Raw genomic sequence first — 20312 nt, 5'->3', positions numbered from 1 at the left:
ATAGAGGGACCACTGTATGATGTAGCACAAGACAGGGGAGAGTGAAGGAAGTTGTCTCGTCATCCTCGTCTTCCTCCTCCAGATCTAGCAAAGAGTTTTCAGTGCATATATGGACGAACATTCCGCCGGATGGGTGACTTGAAGCGCCATTCCCCATATTACTCACCTCGCACGCTATCATCGCAGTAGCGATGGGCGTCCAAGGGTCGTGTGTGTGTGTGTGTGTGTGTGTGTGTGTGTGTGTGTGTGTGTGTGTGTGTGTGGATCAATGAAAAACTGTATCCAAGTTTAAAACAGAGAGGCTCCAGGCGGTCCAACAGGGTAGGATACTCAATACCGAAGCTCAGACAATAAAAAGAGGATGAAAAAAATGTTTTAACTCTGACTTTCATGCACTAAGTGATCATCAGAAAACAGTAATGAGAAACACTGGACACTGGTGAACACTTTTACTTTGTGGGTATAAAAACCAGTGTCCGGAGTAACTCATTACTGGTTTCTGATGATCGCTTAGTGCATGAAACTCAGAGTTAAAACATTTTTTCATCCTCTTTTTATTGTTTGTATCCAAGTTTATCCAAATTTGTGTATCCAAGTGGATGCACAAATCCAGCCTGGTCGCGACATAAAACTTTCTGCCCTTAGTGCAGACCCAGTGCAGACCCAGTGCACGGCAAAAATATTCAACGTAAAAATGATTTGCACAATGTCACATGAAATCTCTCTTCTTGTTTTCTGTGTTGTTAGGTGGCAAGTCACTATCAACGGAATGTGTAGATGTGGATGATGTACCTTCACAAGTATTACATGCACAGAAACTACTCAAGGATCGGTATTGCCGTGCCAAGGATACCTTTGCTAGTGAAATGCTCCCGGTTGGTGTGGCTCCAACTGTTGAACACGTTCAAGTCAACTTGGTGATGCTGAACAAGTCCAGTCTGAGTAAGGAGTTCAAACAAAACAACTTTGTTGCATCAAGCTATGATATGTGGAGAGTCGAGCATGCTTTCACTGATGCTGGTGAGAAGATGACATCAGTTGAATTGGAGTCACTTGGTAACAACACGATGAAAGACAATACAACACAACAAGGAGAGACACTGGGAACAATGGCGGTAGCCAGTGCAGGATGTGGCAAGACGTTTGTATTTACCAAGGTTGCACCTCTACGATGGGCGATGGGTCAGCTGTGGAAACGCAAGAAACTGGTTGTGGCAAGGGAGTTACGTCGTAAAGATGTGCGTGAGGCTAAGTCACTGAGTGAGATACTTGACTTGGAAGGAATTGGCATTGAGGACAGCCATGACCGCCAAGTAATCTGTGATTACGTACGTCAGCATCCTGATTGCCTAACGCTTATCCTGGATGGCTTGGATGAGACCAACCTGTCTGATTTGAGCAGCTTTCTTCATCGGGTAATAATCGGGGACGAGCTACCGGGTGCTCATATTCTTGTCACATCGCGGCCCTGTGCCGATGCCTTCAGCCTTTCAGCATTGCCTTTCTATCGACAACATGTCGAACTGGTTGGCTTCCGTCCAGGTGACGTTCAAACCTATATCAACAAAGTCCTACGACCAAAGAAGGCCAGCAAGCTCATTACTGAAGTTGAACGATCTTCATACCTGCGGGGGATGATGGCCACACCGTTCATTGCGAAGGAAGTGTGCATCCAGTACCACTGTTCAAATCACATCCCGCGATGCTTAGCCGATCTCTTTGACCAGATGATAATTCAGATCCTTGAACGCAAAAGTGGGAACAGTTACAAGCAGTGGAGTTCAATACCGGAGCAAATCCGTAAGTCAGTGTTTGAGATTGGAGAGTTTGCGTTCAGGATGCTTGTGAAGAAGCAGCTGATATTCGATGAGAGCGACATCCAGCAGCATTCGGTCAGTCAAGATGCGATGCGGCTTGGTCTTCTTGTGACTGATGGAGAGTCACCTTCCAGGAAGGAACTCAGGCAGTATCGCTTCAGCCACCTTACAGTGCAAGAATACCTAGCTGCCCTCTTCCAAGCGCACCACAAGCCAATGACTAACACCAGGATCACACGACTCGTTGAATGTCTTGGTGCGGAAAGTGCGCACATGAGAACGTTCTGGTTTCTGCTGTGTGCCCAGCTGAAAACTGTGGACCAGGCTGACTACTTGCTGAACGCATTGCTGACCAAGAAGAAAACAAAGCAATGGGATGGGGACATGGACGAGCTTGAGGTACTTCTTTCCCATGAGTTTCCAGACAGTCTTCTGCAGTCTCTGGGAAATGTCAGTCCAGAGCTTCGTCAGCATTGTGAGGATAGTCTTGGTGGACAGTACATGAATACTGATGGCTCAAGTCTACAGGGTGATGTAAGTAAGTCACGTCAGATTCTTGCATACCTGTGCTACTCAGAGCTTGTTAACCATCAGAAGATGAACAATCGCCAGATGCAATCTATCAGAGCATTACTTGCTTCCTATGAACTCAGCCTGCATGGCAGTTCACATCCAGCTGAACACCGTGCCATTAATACAGCACTGCAACATCACCCTGATGCTGTACAGCGTGTGACAGTGAATAGATGGTCATCAGACCACGCAGATCAGTTCCCACGCTCACTAGGTCAGTGTAGTGGAATAAAAATGCTGATCGTGGATAGAGTGAAGGACACTGCAGTTTCTGATATGATTCAACAGTGCATTCAGGCGTCTCATCAAAGTCTACACTCACTGTACCTGATCGAGTGTACTGATAATATCGTGGGCAACGGCATTCCTGCTGTCTCATCCTGTAAACAACTTGAGGACATCGAAGTAGGTCGGTGCGAACCTACACCCATTACTGGAGTTACCATGGCGAATGCACCGTCTGCTATGACAAGTGTCACTTCTATCACCATGACGGAGATAAATGACCCGGGCGTTAGTGCCACCACCCTGTCAACATTAAAAAACCTAACAAACCTATCTCTTTGGGACTGCGACCTAACAGCAAGATCACTACCTGCCATTATCAATGCTCTACAGTGCTTGCCACAGCTGGAGAGGTTGAGTCTTCGGGATAATGACTTGAGTTACATGAATGCAGATTATGCTACCACCCTGCCTTTGGTCAGCCTGCATCTCGCACACCTCGGTCTTGGTCATTGTCAGCTCACAGTAAGATCACTACCTGCCATTACTCATATTATACAGTGCTGGACACAGCTGAAGGCGTTGGAACTTAGTGGAAATGACTTCAGTGACATGACTGCAGATGATGCCACCACCCTGTTTGTGGTCAGCCTATCAGCATGCAACGATCTCACAGAGCTGTATATCAGTGAATGTGGCCTCACAGCAACAACACTACCTGCCATTACTACTGGTATACAGTGCTGGACACAGCTGAATTGGTTGTGCCTCTATGGCAATGACTTCCATGATGTCACTGCCAGCCAGGCTACAGACTTCATTGCAGCTGTGAACAACCACACGAATATCTCTACGCTCTACATGTTTTCTGAAGAAGAGATGGAATATGAAAAGATGGAAGATGAAGAGATGGAAGATGAAAAGATGGAAAATGAGCACTACACCCGACTGCTATCACCTCAGTCATACCTCAAGGACTTGAAAATTAAATACTGATGTGTGGGGTTCTGATGCTGCCTAGTATGATGCACACACACCCAGCAGCATCAGCAATATCTGCAGTAAAGACAGCAACAGAGGTAGCATCCGTGATCACTGCAACAGAGGTAGCACCATTGATCACCGCAACAGCAGTAGCAGCTAGCACAGCAACAGCAGTAGCAGCTATGACAGCAACAGCAGTAGCAGCTATGACAGCAACAGCAGTAGCAGCTATGACAGCAACAGCAGTAGCAGCTATGACAGCAACAGCAATATCAGCTAGGACAGCAACATCATTAGCAGCTATTACAGCAACAGCGGTAGCAGCTATGGCAGCAACAGAAGTAGCAGCTATGACAGCAACTGCAGTAGCAGCTAAGACAGTAACAGCAGTAGCAGCTAGGACAGCAACAGTAGTTGCAGCTTTGACAGCAACAGCAGTAGCAGCTAGGACAGCAACAGTAGTAGCAGCTATGACAGCAACAGTAGTAGCAGCTATGACAGCAACTGCAGTAGCAGCTATGACAGCAACAGCAGTAGCAGCTAGGACAGCAACATCATTAGCAGCTATGACAGCAACTGCTGTAGCAGCTATAACAGCAACAGCAGTAGCAGCTATAACAGCAACAGCAGTAGCAGCTAGGACATCAACAGCAGTATCTGTAGTGATGACCGCAACAGCAGTAGCTGTAGTGGTGACACGGGTGGAAGATATATCCGAATTGATGATTACATGAGCAGTGGAAGCCATTACAGCAGCAGCAGCAGCAATATCAGCAACAGCGATGACCACAGTACCAGTGGTGACAATTGCAGAACTGCAGTAGCAGCGGCAAAGGCACAGCAAGCATGCAGTACTAGTACTGCCAACAACAGCAGCAGCAACAGCAAAAACAGCAACAACAACAGCAGCAGAAACAGCAACAGCAGCAGAAACAGCAACAGCAGAAACAGCAACAGCAGCAGCAAAAGCAACAGCAGCAGAAGCAGCAGCAACAGCAACAGCAGCACCAACAACCTCAGCAACAGCAGCAGCAGCAGCAACAGCAGAAGCAACAGCAGCAGCAACAGCAGCAGCAACAGCAGCAGCAACAGCAACAGCACCAGCAGCAGCAGCGGCAGCAACAGCAGCAACAACAACAGCAGCAACAATAGCAGCAACAGCAGCAGCAGCATCAGCAGCAGCAGCAACAGCAGCAGCAACAGCACCAGCAGCAGCAGCGGCAGCAACAGCAGCAACAACAACAGCAGCAACAATAGCAGCAACAGCAGCAGCAGCAGCAGCATCAGCAGCAGCAGCAACAGCAGCAGCAACAGCACCAGCAGCAGCAGCGGCAGCAACAGCAGCAACAGCAGCAACAATAGCAGCAACAACAGAAAGGTGAACACAACATTAGTAGACACAGCGGCGACAGTAGCAACGGATATGACTTCAGCTGCAGCGATAGCAGCGGATATGACTTCAGCTCCAGCGATAGCAGTGGATATGACTTCAGCAACAGCAGTAGCAGCGGATGTGACTTCAGCAACAGTAGCAGCGGACTTCAGCAACAGCAGTAGCAGCAGATATGACTTCAGCTGCAGCAGTTGCAGCGGATATGACTTCAACAACGGCTGTAGCTGCGAATATACCTGCAGCAACAGCTGTAGCAGCGGATATGCCTTCGACAACAGTAGCAGCATCAGTGACCATAGCAACAGCAGTACGAAAGGTGAAGGCAGCAACAGCTGTACCAGAGATAACCATAGCAACAACTGAAGCAGTGGTGATGGCTGCAACACAGACAGTGGTATCAACAACAGTGGTGGCGATGCTCACTGCAAGTGTGTGAATTCGTTGCCGACATTTGGTGACATGGGTAGCAACGTCAGAGAAGTGCAAAACCTGGACTTGAAAGAACTCGCATTCTATTTGCAACGTCTTCCCGGTCAATACACGTGTAAGTTTCCCTTGCTGATCTATCAACTGCTCCCGAATATTTCGCAAATGTCCAAGTGTAAATTTCTCCGTAATAGATGTTCAACGGTCGCACAACGGCTAGATTCATTCTTATCTTTCAATGAGTTTGGTCCGATGTATGACTAGTGCTTCCTCCGGAAACAAAAAACTTCATGACTTTGATAGACCTGTCTGTTCTGGTGAATAGATGATATGCCAAATAACGTGCAACTAGACTTGGGAGGGCATCGCACACAAGTTGCATACAAATTACACTACGATGTGTACACGATAGGCCCTGAGCTCTGCAGGAATACAAGTTACAGGTAACCGTACAACTTTGAAATTGTATGCAACTACTCTGCAATGCCCTCTCAAGTCTAGTTGCACGTTAATATCAATAGACACCAATACACACACACACACACACACACACACACACACACACCACACCACACCACACCACACCACACACACACACCACGCACGCACGCACGCACGCACACACACACGATTAGAGACTTAACAAATAATTTCGTATCTCCACTTCTACACGCAGGAGAGTTACAAACGACCACTCTGCTTGTTCAAGAAGACCTTGGCTATCGACTCATCACATCCTTTTGTGTCCGTGAAGATAGATGTCGCCAGGGCGAAGCCTGAAGTGCGCGCGCTCGGACAAGCAATTGTCACGAGTCGAAAACATGAAGTATGCGCATCGCGGGTTTCTCCATTTTTTCGCGACAACCCATGCGTATTAAATATCAAGACATCGAGATTTTCAGTGGCTTTCAGGTCAACTTTGTCCGCATTTCCTGCGTTGAAAGTTGACTGTACTGCGTTCGCTCGCGCGCGCTCGCGCGCGTAGGAAAGCACAAATGTTACGAAAATGCAGAAAACGAACTTCGCTCAGGTACCCTCGCGAGGAAGACTATTTTCGCTGTATTTTCTCTTCACAGTTGTCTGACTGGCCTGGACATTTTTCCAGAGAACCATCGTTTATAAAGATCCGTGGAGATATAACTGAGCTACGAAAAATTTGAGTTCTCATGAATTCCAAAAATAATAATTTTTCTTACCCCCCCCCGGGCACTTTTTAATAATAGAGGGTTAAACATGTGCTTTTCAAGGCAAGGAATGATGGCTGGGAAAACTGAAGAATGATGGGAAAATGGGGGGGGGGGGGGCAGATTTATAAAATTTAATAGTACTTGGTCCGCCAAGTCAAAATTGGCGCTTATCTTCTCACTTGGTTTTTTGGTGTTCTGCCTGTGCCACACGGCATGGAACCACCGATTTTTGTATTTGTATTTATATCATTATCTCATGGCACATCATGATGACGGCCAATAAAACTGAGACAAGGGTGAAAGCCAACCACAGCAGTAAAACAGATAAAAGAATACAAATAAGAGGCAAAGAAGGCAAAGGAGGAGACAAACCAGCAGGATATACATGAAACCTATAATTGAGCAGAGATTTTAGCAACAAAATTATCCATCGACGTGCTGGTCTTGGCCTGCGTTGGTAATGTTGCCCAAAACACATAGCCAGCAAAGATCGGGGATCTAGTGAATAGGGTGGAGGCAGCGCGTGGGAGACTGAGTGAGTTCCGGGTGTTCCGTGTTTCGGAGAACCAATTATAAGCCTGCATATGCAAGGGTATTTTATTTAGTAATATTTTATGTATGAGAACACAGAGGTGGTACTTATGTCGAGTGGAAAGGGGACTGATCTTGGCAATTTCGTAAAGACTAGCGGAGGGAAAGCGACGATCTTTGCTAAATAAGATTTTAAGGAGCATGCGGTTATGGGTTTCTAGCTTGTTCAATACAGTAGTAGTTATGCCACACCAAGCAGTATCACAGTAGTCAAGTAAGGGCAATATATAGCAACGATAAAACAAGCGTTTGCAAGAAAGAGGAAGATGTCTACAGTGGGCTTGAAGAGCCCCAAGGATGGAGCTTGTGCGCTTGCAGACATACTGCACATGGGGTGACCACGACAATTTAGAGTCAATAATAACGCCAAGATGCTTATGCTCTTCAACAATGCGAATAGCAACACTTGAAGAAGGAAAACAAAGTGGCAGGGAAGGGGGAGAGGGGGAAATGTACATAGCTGCCGTTTTATCAACGTTTGGCTGCAACTTCCAATCATGCATCCAGGTTATAACTTTCCCAATGCTATCTTGCATGGCTTTGTGCAGGCGTATAGGGCAAGCATTGGAGCAAAGCAGAGCTGTGTCATCAGCGAAAAGGCTGACACCAGGGGCAGTATCGGGGAGGTCATTAATATACAGGAGAAATAGCAGTGGCCCAAGTATTGAACCCTGGGGGACTCCAGAAGTAACGGGTAAAGGCTCCGATAACACAGTTGAGAGGCGTACAAGCTGATGTCGGTTAGAGAGATACGATGAGAGCCAGCCGATAGCCTTGCCATCAATGCGATATACTGTTCGCAGCTTAGCTAAGAGACCCCTGTGCCAAACAGTGTCGAAGGCCTTTGCGAGATCGAAGAAAACTAAACCAACATGGTTATGGGCGTTCCGGGCGGTGTGGATGTCTTGCACGAGGCGGGTAACCTGGTACCTGGTGGAGTCACCCCGACAAAAGCCCGACTGTGCTGGCGAAAGTGAAATGCGAACATGATCATAAATGATGTCATATACAACACGTTCGCACACTTTTGATAAAGTAGAGAGCAATGAGATAGGGCGATAGTTGCTGGGGGTGGTGCGTGGTCCTCTATTTTTGTAGGTGGCCACGACTACCGCAGTTTTCCACATGGCTGGGAATTTCCCTTCACGAAATGACATATTCAAGATAATTGACACAGGATAGGCAACAGACGGAGCAAGAGCTCTCCAAACTTCGTTGGTAATTCCGTCTTGACCAGGGGACTTGCCAGTTTTCAGATTACGGAGATATTTCCTCACTTGGGCTGTACCAGTCGACAATGATAGGAGGGACGCAGGTATTGAGGGTGAAGGGGTGAGTGGTGGTATAGGCCACGTAGGGTCGTCAGGAAGTCCAAACGACGTAAACTGCGTGTTCAATATGTCTGCTATGTCTGCGGGATCTGTTGCTACCGTGCCGTCTGAAGCTGTCATTGATCGGATCGGCTCCCGACTACAGTTCTTACGGAGATGGCGGAGAAATTGATGGAGACTAGGGCGATCATGGGAAGACAGGGTGGCATGAACCGACTGTACATACTGACGATGGAGGGTACGTGACAAACATTTCACTTCGTTACGCTTGCGCTTAAAGGCAATGAAGTTTTCACTGGTTGGATACTTCCTATAAATGCTATACAAATCTCGCTTCAGTTTCACAGCACACTTGAGGTCCGGAGTGATCCAGGGTCGGGATGCATCCCGCATAGTAGGACGAGGCCTAATGTAGTCTCCTGTCCGCGGAATAACTTTGTAAGGCAACAGATGACGATGGAATGCTGACTGTAGTAAAGCATCAAACAGGACAATGGCATCATCAACATCAGAATGCCGATGAAGTAATGACCAGTCCAACCTAGACAAGTCTTCATTCACAACCTGCCAGACATGGGTAGGCACTTGTTTATACCTGTACTGAGCCTGGGGATGGAGGGACGATTTAGCAGTCGCTTGTGGTGTCGAGCACGATGCATAGTTGAGCGTACAAACAACCTGCAGATGATCAGATGTGCCAAGAGGAGCTGCGTGGTCGACTGAGAGGACATGTTGGGGTTTGTTGGTTACCAACAAGTCAAGACATGAGTTGGCACCCGCTGATGAAGTGTATGTTGGGAAACTCACTAGTTGTTGGAGCCCAAGCATTGAAAAAACTGTCTGTAGGTTGGTACCGGCTGTAGAGGTGGAGTCAGAAGAGCACCAATCATTATGTTTGGCATTAAAATCCCCCGTCAGGAAGAAGTCACACTCGTCATAGCAAGAGGACTGTATAGCATCGACCAGCATATCCGAGAAGAAGGACAATTGTACCGCCGTTTGGGAAGGGGGTCGATACATGCAACATACAAGAATAGGGTTAGGGGTGCATGGAGACTTAACTTCCACCCAGGTAGATTCACAGCCCTGACGCTGCAGGTCGGGCCTGTGGAGAATATGTTGAAAAGCATCAGTCCGGACAAGCACCGCGACACCACCATATCCTCTAGTGAAAGAGTGTGCATTTCTGTTCTCGTGTGCTGGTCTGTCTCTTCTGAAACAGGAATAGCCCGGTACATGCACGGAAACAGATGGGCACAGCCAGGTCTCCGTGAGGCAAACAATACTTGGCTTAGTGCTCTCCAGAACAATCGAAAGTTCAGCTAATTTATTGACGAGAGACCGACAATTCATGGTTATCAGCGTTAGGTCGGATTCTGATCTGGGGTAGAATGGGGTAGCATGCAAGTTGAGGGAAGACATAGACAACATGATTATGACGAGGAACTATCACCACCACGTTCCGTCACATTGGTACCGTCGGCAAAGCGCCACTTACGGACGGTGTGGCTAATTGTTGCCGGCCAAAATCCTGCACTGAGTATTTTGCCTTCATCCGTCGCTAGGACAGTCAGTCGTGCATATGCTGTGCCAAAGGTCCGGGATTCGCTAATACTGCAATTGAGCACCTCAACCTCACGGTCCTTGCACCAGTCAGTAATTGCGTTAGCGCTACACTCCATGTGGACATTGCCCACGTAGAACACAGATTTCGCGACTTTTTCTACGCCTGTAAGGATGTTGGGGTTAGCTGGGGCCACAGGCTTCACGTACCGGGACGTGACCCGACGCCGTACAACTTCGGCCCAGCCATCCGAACTGCTTCCCGTATTTTCACTTGTACTAGTTGTAGCCAATGTTGATCTGGTTGGTGCAGCCGGTGGTGTTTCAGTGCGTGATGAGGTCTGGTGTACATGTGTCGATGTTTGGGAAGTGCGGGTACGGTTGGTAGAGTGTGCGTTGGGGGGAGTACGAGTCCGAGTGACGGTTTCCCTCACCCCAGCCCCTGTACTACCTGAACTAGCTACACTACTGTACGTTGTACTCGGGGTTGTAGATTGTGCAATCAGGTTTGGACTCCCGCCTTCCTCAAGGTGTATCATCTTCGCCACGAGGCCATCAATGGTTGCTTTCATTTCTCTAACTTCCCTATCCCTGTCCTCCCTGAGGGATACCATTTCCACAGTTAATGCAGTGATAGTCGAGGACAGTGCACTGATAGAGCTCACTAGCGCTGGCATACCTGATTTGCCGATGTCCATGGCGCGAAGTTGAAGTACAAGGTCCGGTCGGGCCAACGAGTCCACACCTGCAAGTCCTGACTTTTTGGCCAAGTCACGAATCTCCCCATCCAGCAGCAAGGCCAGGTCCATATTTGAGTTCTCCACCATATTAGGGCTGGGACTAGTTCCAGGTCCACCAATACTTACAAAAGTGGCCGAAAGGCTATTCCATAGATGGAAAGGCAGGAGCTAAAAACTCACCATCCGAACATAACCCTTGACCATTGCATCCGACGACATGGCAGCACAAACCATCACAGAAGTTGCGATCGGTTCGTTTGAGTCTTTTTGACGGAGCTGCCGCCGACGAACACTTCCGTCAGCGCAAGAAAACACTGCAACCTCCGCTCGAGTCCGTAAAATAGGTCAGGATGTTCGCATTTCAGAGCGATGGAGAATACAGTTTCTGTCTACTTCCAGCTGTCTGATGGCAAGGATTCATTACCCCGGGGAGGTATAGAAAAGCTCAAAAAGCGCTTCGCGAGCTTGATTTTCAGTGCTTGCACAGTACAGCGCCTAGTGAAGGGCTATCACCAGCAAATCGCTGACGAAGAAACTGCAGCTCATGTCGATATCTCCAGTAAGTGAGACCAATCCGGCGGACACACTTTGAAGCTCACAGAGGAGAGGGCAAAGGAGCTAATCAAAGACACCAAGTCCTGAGAGAAACACTCGTGCAAAGGACTTTTAGGAAACTAGCCGAAAAGCCTGGTGCACGGCGTTGTAAGTGCAGTACGCACAGGTCACTGAGGTGCTACATCAAGCGGAAGCTATCACTGCGCGCTGCATGTATATGTAGATCTTCAAGCGCCAGCGGCTCGCGTGGGTACGGGTGCTGATCAGCAAGTACCACAAGCGCAAGAGGCGATTTGAAAAAAGGACACTGATATGGCGTTGCCTTTTTTGTCTCAAACAAAGACGCATTGTTGCGACGAACGGGGATAACACTTACAGTCAACATGCGGGCAGTCTCACTCAGCTTCTGATGGGAAGGTGACAGGCACGCACTCCCTTTGAGCGTGATTCGAGACGAGGAGAAGTGGAACAAGCTATGAAACGACCCGTGCAGCAACTGTCCGGATCGTACGTTTTGAGCTCTTCCTCTAGCGACGATAGTGGCGAGGAGGATGTGTAACTTGCTTGAATTTTCGACTGAGTTGCTTACTGACATGTAAATAATCATGTATATAGTGCTTTGTGATCGTGGCTTGCTTCAAATATTCGTATTTCTTTCCTGAGACAAGTGTGAAGATAAGCGCCAATTTTAACTGGGCGGACCAAGTAATTTGTGATAATTTTGCATAACCCCTCAAGTTCAACTTTCCACAGTCTGACTCCAGTAGTACTTCCTCCGGAAAGAAAAAAAACTTGGTGACTTTTTTATCCACATCCTAAGTTGTCACTGTGATAAAGAAATTGGGTTCATAGGAACAAAAGCAGTTCAGCAAAGTTCGTGGATATGCTTCCCTGCAACATGTACATTACTGTACCAAAACTTGGGATCAGTTGAGTAGAGCTCGGAGTTAGTGTGGCTGGTTCTCTGGAAAGATAGATATCCAGGCCAGCCAGACAACTATGAAGAGAAAATGTACCGAAAATGGTCTTCCTCGCGACGGTACGTGAGCGAAGTTCGTTTTCTGCATTTTCGTATCATTTGTGCTTTCCCACGCGCGCGCGCGCGAGCGATGGCAGTGCCGGCAACTTTCAACGCAGGAAATTCGGACAAAGTTGACCTGAAAGCCACTGAAAATCTCGATGTCTTGATATCTAATACGCATGGGTTGCTGCGAAAAAAATGGAGAAACCCGCGACGCGCATACTTCATGTTTTCAACTCGTGACAATTGCTTGTCCGAGCGCGCGCACTTCGGGCTTCGCCCTGGCGACATCTATCTTCACGGACACAAAAGGATGTGATGAGTCGATAGCCAAGGTCTTCTTGAACAAGTAGAGCGGTCGTTTGTAACTGTCCTGTGTGTAGAAGTGGAGATACGAAATTATTTGTTAAGTCTCTAATCGTGTGTGTTTGTTATGTGTGTGTGTGTGAGTGTGTGTGCGTGTGTGTGTGTGTGTGTGTGTGTGCGTGCGTGTGTGTGTGGTGTGTGTGTGTGTGGCGTGTGTGTGTGGTGTGTGTGTGTGTGTGTGTGTGGTGTGTGCGTGTGTGTGTGGTGCATGTGTGTGTGTGTGTATGTGTGGTGTGTGTGGTGTGTGTGTGTGGTGCATTTGTGTGTGTGTGTGTGTGTGTGTGTGTGTGTATGTGTGTGCTCAACCCCCCATAGTGTCCGCATTGCCAGAATATGGCAGCGCGTCCAAGGTCCAAGGTATGTGTGTGTGTGTGTGTGTGTGTGTGTTTGTTGTTGTTGTTGTTGTTGTTGTGTGTGTGTGTGTGTGTGTGTGTGTGTGTGTGTGTGTGTGTGTGTGTGTGTGTGTGTGTGTGTGTGTGTGTGTGTGTGTGTATTGGTGTGTATTGAAACGACTACGATCTTTTCAAATGGCTTAGCTGATATCATTATGATCGATTTATCAGTTTAGTGATTATGTGTAGCTCGATCACAAGTGATCTGCTCTTTCCATTCAGTTGTGAGCAGCACAGTTTGCCAGAGTACTCCCTTTGCTCAAGATACGCCCAGCCATCATACCTGGGGTGTGGAGAGAATGCATTCATAGTTGGCAACACGTGACACCAAATACTGTACCAAATACTGTTTAAGGATAGCAAAAAACAGAATCAGCTGAAGCGTCGTGTCACGAAGGTTTTATTGAGATGTCACGAACAAAAAAAAACAAAAAATTCTAGAGAAAGTGGTGATACATTTCCATCCTAGTTGTTTCTTTGTCCATCACCACTTTCTCTAGAATTTGTTCGTGACATGTCAATAAAACCTTCGTGACACGACACTTCAGCTGATTTTGTTTTTTGAAACTTTTGTCACCTCACCGCCTGTTCAAATATTGTATAACTAAGCCTTTCATTCTTTTTACTTTCCTTTGCTTTTGGCGTCATGTGACATTCACCAGCCGCAAACTCTCGATGCCTTCAAGCAGGAGTTGTTCTCCGAGGCCGAGAAGCTCGTGCGAATTACGTTTCCCGAGAAAGTGTTGCAGCTGGATGCCCCGATCAAGGTATGCCTAGTAGTTTGATGGTCTTCTCTCTGTGTGTACGTGTGTGTGTGTGTGTGTGTGTGGAGAGGGGGGAGGGGGGTGCGTGTGTGTGTGTGTGGGGGGGGTACGTGTGTGTGTGGGGGGGGGGGGGGGTGGAGAGGGGGATGCGTGTGGTGGGGGAGGGGGTACGTGTGTGTGTGGAGGGGAGGGGGGGGGGGTGCATGTGTGTGGGGGTACGTGTGTGTGTGTGGGGGGGGGGGGTATGTGTGTATGGAGGGGGATGCGTTTGTGTGGGGGGGGGATGCGTGTGGGGGGAGGGGGCATGCGTGTGTGTGTGGGGGGTGGGGTATGTGTGTATGGAGGGGGATGCGTGTGTGTGTGGGGGGATGCGTGTGGGGGGAGGGGGCATGCGTGTGTGTGTGGGGGGGGGGGATGCGTGTAGGGGGGGGGGGGGATGTGTGTGTGTGTGTAAGGGGGGGAGGGGAGGGGTATGTGTGTGTCTGTGTGCACATGGTGTATGCATCTGTGCCACTGTGTATGGGTGGGTGGGGGGGGGGGGGGTTGTGGGCGGGTGCAGATGTGGTGATTTGGAGGTGCCGTTGTGGACACCCTTGTTCTGACACAGGTACTGTCCTTTGGGGAAAAAATGTTACGTCAGACACCATGTGTTGATCGTAATGCAGAGGAAGTTCTTAGTTTTGCCTGTTTCCAAATCCTGTATCGCTTCTGATTCATTTTTCTATGTGTGTGTGTGGGGGGGGGGGGGTAACCATAATTATTTTGAAAAAAAACCATGGTTGTTCCCCAGGGAAAATGGACGGCGGGCATGTGTGTGTGATTCTCAGTAGCCTAGTCGGTGGCACACTATCCCAGAAAAACAAGCGTGCTGCGTTCAAATCCAGGCCGTTGATCTTTGCTTTTGCAACCCACGGCCTGTTGTCAAGCCCATGACTGTTTTTCTATGCTTGGCTAACTTTCCACGATCAGAGCTGTGTGTATGCACACCGAGAATCGTACTAAACTAGCCAATGACTATACAGTGGTCTCATATCTATCACATGTGACCATACAGGGCAGCCATGTTGGTTTCAACTCCACACAACCCATGCATCTATGGGTCACACAATGTCGGTGGCCATGTTGGTTTCAACTCCACACAACCCATGCATCTATGGGTCACATGATGTTGGTGGCCATGTTGGTTTCAACTCCACACAACCCATGCATGTATGGGTCACACAATATCGGCCATGTGGGTTCCAAGTTCCACGCAACCCATGCATGTATGGGTTACACAATGTCGGTTGCCATGTTGGTTCCACTGTCCACACGGCATGATTACTTTCTGCACAAATATACCGTAGTGACGCGCATATAAGAGCATGTGCCTATACCCGCGCATACGAGCGCACCCTCACAAATAAGCGCATGGGCTTATTAGTGAACCTACATGCAGTCCATCCCGCGACAAACAGACACCAGAAAAACACCATTTTCACAAAGTTTAATGTGCATTGCGGTACTAGTATTGCACTATGTGTGTAATCATGCACGGTACCGGTACACTAGCAACTCAAGCGCATACGCCTATGTGTGAGACAAAACGACCCAAAAAATAGAAAATAACGCAAAAATTCACTCAGAAGCGCATGGGCCTTTATGTGCGTCATACGGTGGTCGCGTGACCGATATGAAACCACTCCCGTGCATTCGTTTTCACACAAACACTGCAAAGCGAGCTGTGATATTTTGCTCGCAGAAGCCTTTGCTCTGGCCCTGTAGTTTACGACCCTGGCACATAGTTACTGCAACATACCGTAGTGTCTTGTGTTAAAGCATGTCTTGTATAGAAACCTGCTTTGAATACAAGCCTGATTCTCAACATGCACTGGCAGTACATAAGCCTGGTTTTAGTGTTGACATACATAGAAATACCTGGTTTGAATAGAAGCCTGATTCTCAACATGCACTGGCAGTACATAAGCCTGGTGTTAGTGTTGACATACATAGAAATACCTGGTTTGAATAGAAGCCTGTTGTGAATAGAAGCCTAGCCCTTACATCGGCTTCTACAGGAATACGCCAGGCTTTATTACGCGACATTACGGTATATGGCAAACTTCACGTGATTGCAGCTGAGTGAAACCGGTCTCAAATTCGAGAGCTAATGATTGCGAATCCAGTAAATCCTGCCCCAGAGGACCAGTCTGAAAAAGGCAAGCGCCTGCATGTATTCGAGGAGACCACTATGATCGCGACTGAGCCGTTCTTTTTCTTGTTTGTAGTCATTTGAAGCAGAGTGCGGAGGCCGTCCGACAATCTGAAAAAGGCAAGCGCCTGCATGTATTCGAGGAGACCACTATGATCGCGACTGAAGCGTTCTTTTTCTTGTTTGTAGTCATTTGAAGCAGAGTGCGGAGGCCGTCCGACGTGTCTGTAGGCAACCTGGACGTCACAGAAAGTGACGATGTGAGTCATGCTTCTCTATGCATGGATATAATTATTTATGTTTAGGAAAAAGAGTTCTCAGTGGCCGGCCATCATCAGCATTGTGCGTGTAACTGCTTGGTGTTGTCTGTTTTGCCCTGCCTTTTGTGTCCAGTCTGACTTGTTCAAGATCGACAATGCTGAGTTCTCCGTTGAGAAGACCATGGCGTCGTTGAGTGACCTAAACAAGCACTCCAAGGCCACCGCCATCACCCCAGACAGTAACAATAGTGACGTTGGCAGGATCAGTACCAGCGTCCAGCGGTGACAACAGCAGCAGCAGTAGCAGCAGTGATGACGTTAGCAACAGCATTAGCAGCAGTGATGACATCAGCAGCTGTAGTAGCAGCAGTCACTATGGCAACCACAGTCACGGCGGCTGTGATGATGCGGGTAGCAGCAGTCACTACGGCAACCGCAGTCATGGCGGCTGTGATTATGTTGGTAGCAGCAGTCACTATGGCAACCGCAGTCACGGCGGCTGTGATGATGTGGGTAGCAGCAGGCCCATGGCAGTAGTAATGGCAGCGATACCAGTGCTCAGTACGCAGTAGTGGATGTGAGGATACCACCAGCAGAACCAGCAGTAATGCCATAACACCAGCAGAACCAGCAGTAATGCCATAACACCAGCAGGACCAGCAGTGATGCCATAACACCAGCAGGACCAGCAGTGACGATAACACCAGCAGGACCATCAGCGGGAATACCACCAGCAGGGCCAGCTATGTTTGCAGGAGGAGCAGCAGCAGCACCAGGAGCAGTAGCAGCACCAGGAGCAGTAACTGCACCAGCAGCAGTAGCAGCACCAGCAGCAGTAGCAGCACCAGCAGCAGTAGCAGCGCCAGCAGCAGTAACTGCACCAGGAGCAGTAGCAGCACCAGGAGCAGTAGCAGCACCAGGAGCAGTAGCAGTGGTTACGACAACTGCAGTGGCATTGGTGACGAGAGCAAGAGAAGTCCCAGTGACGACAATAGCAAGAAAAGTAACGAATATGACGAGGGAAACAGCAGTGCCCCAACAACGGTCAGGGTGGCAACAGCTGTAGCAGCAGTGATGGCAGAAACAGTGGTCAACGATGATATTAGCAACATCAGTAACCGTGACGATGTTGCCAAGATCAATAGCAGCGCTGCGGACGGCAATAGTGACATGGTGATGGTGCCTGACTAGTGAAGCCTGAACAAGGTCTGGAGTTCAAAAAAGACTCTCTCTCTCCATCTCTCTCTCTCTCTCCATCTCTCTCTCTCTCTCTCTCTCTCTCCCCTCTCTCACTCTCTCTCCCTCTCTCTCTCTCTCCCTCTCCCTCTCTCTCTCCCTCTCCCTCTTCCTCTTCCTCTCTCTCCATCTCTCTCTCTCTCTCCCCTCTCTCACTCTCTCTCACTCTCTCTCTCTCTCTCTCTCTCTCTCTCTCTCTCTCTCTCTCTCTCTCTCTCTCTCTCTCTCTCTCTCTCCCTCTCTCTCTCCCTCTCCCTCTTCCTCTTCCTCTCTCTCTCTCCCTCTCTCTCTCCCTCTCCCTCTTCCTCTTCCTCTCTCTCTCTCTCTCTCTCTGTCTCTCTCTCTCTCTCTCTCTCTCTCTCTCTCTCTCTCTCTCTCTCTCTCTCTCTCTCTCTCTCTCTCTCTCTCTCTCTCTCTCCCCTCAGCTATAGTGTAACAGCTATACATACAGCATAGTGATCTAGTATAGTATGTAGTTCTGTGTGACACTGTATAAGGAAGTGGAGATGATGTGACAGCTAAGCTGGGACTTCTCCACTGCTGGCACATTCCACAGATACATAGTCATTGTGTGGTCCCAACCATTGCAAGTCGTCCGCCTGCTCTATTCCGCGTCCTTTCCTTCAAAATCCATTGGTCGGGTTGTGTTTGATGTACTTGCAAACGAATCTTCGTCATGGTCTGCTGTTGGCTGTGGTAGATCTATGGCAGTGAAGGAAGATTCGTCATCATCAATGGCTTGGCTGCAGTATACCCAATCAAACATTTGTGCACGACCGTGTTGCGTGCACGAGCTTGCACGAATTGACGACCATGCAATTGCACAAATCGACGACCATACGATGGCATGAATCGATGACTGTGTACGATTGCGTGAGTTCACGACCATACGATTGCATGAATCGATGACTTTATACCATAGTGTGAATTGACGACCGTACGATGGCATGAACCGATGACTGTATAGTGTATATCAGGAATCGATGACGGTATGCGATTGCATGAATCGATGACGGTATGCGATTGCATGAATCGATGACGGTATGCGATTGCGTGAATCGCAGACCATACAATGGCATGAATCGACGACCATACGACTGCACGAATCGACGAACATACGGTGGCATGAATTGACGGTCATATGATAGCATGGATCGACGACCATACGCTTGCATGGATCGACAACCATACGATAACGTGAATCGCCGACCAGTATAAGAGAAAATCTGTGGGTGCACATCCAGTGCATTTGCAGATTTGCGTGCTTCTCTTGAGACGGGCGTATACATGATACATGGTATGTGTGTTCGACTGTGACCCATGTATGTACCCATGTATGTACAATGTATACGATCATAATAAATCTGTACATCTGCGGACCTGGTGTTTGTACCAGTCAGCTGCTCCCTCATTTGACCCCCCCCCCCCCCCCCGAGTGCCCTCCGTAATAATTTACTAATAAACACAGCGAGCTTTGCATCGGGGCAGACTGTACGCGAGGTAGGCGGCCCAGACAGATTCTCAGGCTCCGCTTGCCTCGATATTTTGCTGCGAAATCTTCGATATTTTGCCGAGCCTGGCACTAGAAACCTGCAGCCCGACATGTTGCTCCACTGGGAGTTTTGCTCCGGAAAACCGTATTTTTTATCCACCGATCCCGTATAACGTTTCACGTTGCCTGATGATCGTAGTAATACCAAGAGTTTATAACCCCCCAAGGCCTTAAGGGTGTGCAACTCCTGATACCCTTTCTATGGGGTACCAGGCTCCGACGGCGAAAACTCACATCGTGACGTGGTGCAGTGTCGCAGGTGTAGGTTTCAAGCCCGATTTTAGCGAGCAGCGGAGTAATAAAAAAAAGACTCGGCCTCCGAGAAACTCGCTGCGGGTATGCAAATCCCCAGCATGATCATGGCAGATATTCGGATTGCGAGCACGCTATACAGTGCAGTGCGTACTGTGTAGTACGAACGTAAATGAGACACGTGATGTGAGTTTTCGCCGTTGGAGACCCCATATGCAGAGTTGCACAGTCACTCTGGGGTGGGGGGTTATAATCATGATAATAGTTAATACTCTTGCTTGAGTCTTGGTAACACGTGAAACTCAGCGTTGCGACAAAGCTTACTCTCTAGCTCTCTTGTGTAACGTTTCATAAAAATCGCAGGGTCGGTTTCAGGCAACACGGGTTTTATACATGACACATTGTGTCCCTGGGTTCTTCCAAAATCATATCGATCCTCAGTGAAGTTAGTTGTTTCTTACCCGTTCAGCATGATACACTGCCAGGACGAGATCATGTCCACGAATTATTATCACTGGGATTCACTGTGGATCGATATGATTTTGGAAGAAACAAGGTACATGTACTATACTACTAGTAATCCGTATCAGGCATCGATTTTACCAAGAGTACAGTCATTTTTGGTTATGTACTCTTGATTTTACCAAGAGTACCTGACAACCAGCTACCAGCTTTCGATTTTACCAAGACTAAAAAGGCAAGAGTACGAACTCGTACGTACTCTTGATTTTACCAAACATCTCGGCGCCGCGGCCGACCCATTCGCGCTTTTTGCCGAGTAATTTTGGGGCGCCATGCGTACGGAAACGCGCCGAAATGGAAATTCCAACATGTTGGAAGTTTCAGCGCGTATCAGGCGCGTATCACTACATGCCAGTCACTTTCACTGGCAG

The 20312-nt window shown here is 48.4% G+C and overlaps 2 protein-coding genes and 1 pseudogene across 3 annotated transcripts in view; 2 read left to right on the top strand and 1 right to left on the bottom strand.

Annotated features, from left to right (window-relative positions):
• The window catches only part of LOC135827419 (uncharacterized), a 101357-nt gene extending 97526 nt beyond the window's left edge, over positions 1-3831 (top strand). For both annotated transcript variants that reach the window (XM_065339908.1, XM_065339907.1), the window contains one exon: positions 748-3831. In XM_065339908.1, the coding sequence (XP_065195980.1) occupies positions 748-3611 (2864 nt within the window). In that variant the 3' untranslated portion in view covers positions 3612-3831. The remainder of the gene's footprint in view (positions 1-747) is intronic.
• LOC135827162 (uncharacterized) lies at positions 3633-4347 on the bottom strand. Its single transcript, XM_065339687.1, has 2 exons — positions 3739-4347; positions 3633-3671 (listed from the first exon to the last, which is right to left on the bottom strand). The coding sequence occupies exons 1-2, from the start codon at positions 4345-4347 to the stop codon at positions 3633-3635; spliced, it is 648 nt and encodes a 215-aa protein (XP_065195759.1).
• Positions 4348-4463: 116 nt separating this feature from the next.
• Positions 4464-18380, top strand: LOC135827160 (putative uncharacterized protein DDB_G0271606; annotated as a pseudogene).
• The last annotated feature ends 1932 nt before the right edge of the window (positions 18381-20312 follow it).

Source organism: Sycon ciliatum, chromosome 11 (genome assembly GCF_964019385.1).
Source record: "Sycon ciliatum chromosome 11, ocSycCili1.1, whole genome shotgun sequence".
In the NCBI taxonomy this organism is placed as follows: Eukaryota; Metazoa; Porifera; class Calcarea; order Leucosolenida; family Sycettidae; genus Sycon; species Sycon ciliatum.
This window is presented reverse-complemented; position numbering and strand designations above follow the sequence as displayed.

What these genes read in the sequence shown, in the direction of transcription:
- LOC135827162 (XM_065339687.1), bottom strand. Translation starts at nt 4,347, where the DNA reads ATGGCTTCCACTGCTCATGTAATCATCAATTCGGATATATCTTCCACC. An exon ending in TAGCTGCTACTGCTGTTGCG is followed by an intron (nt 3,672 to 3,738) that starts GTGATCAATGGT and finishes TCTTTACTGCAG; the next exon opens with ATATTGCTGATGCTGCTGGG.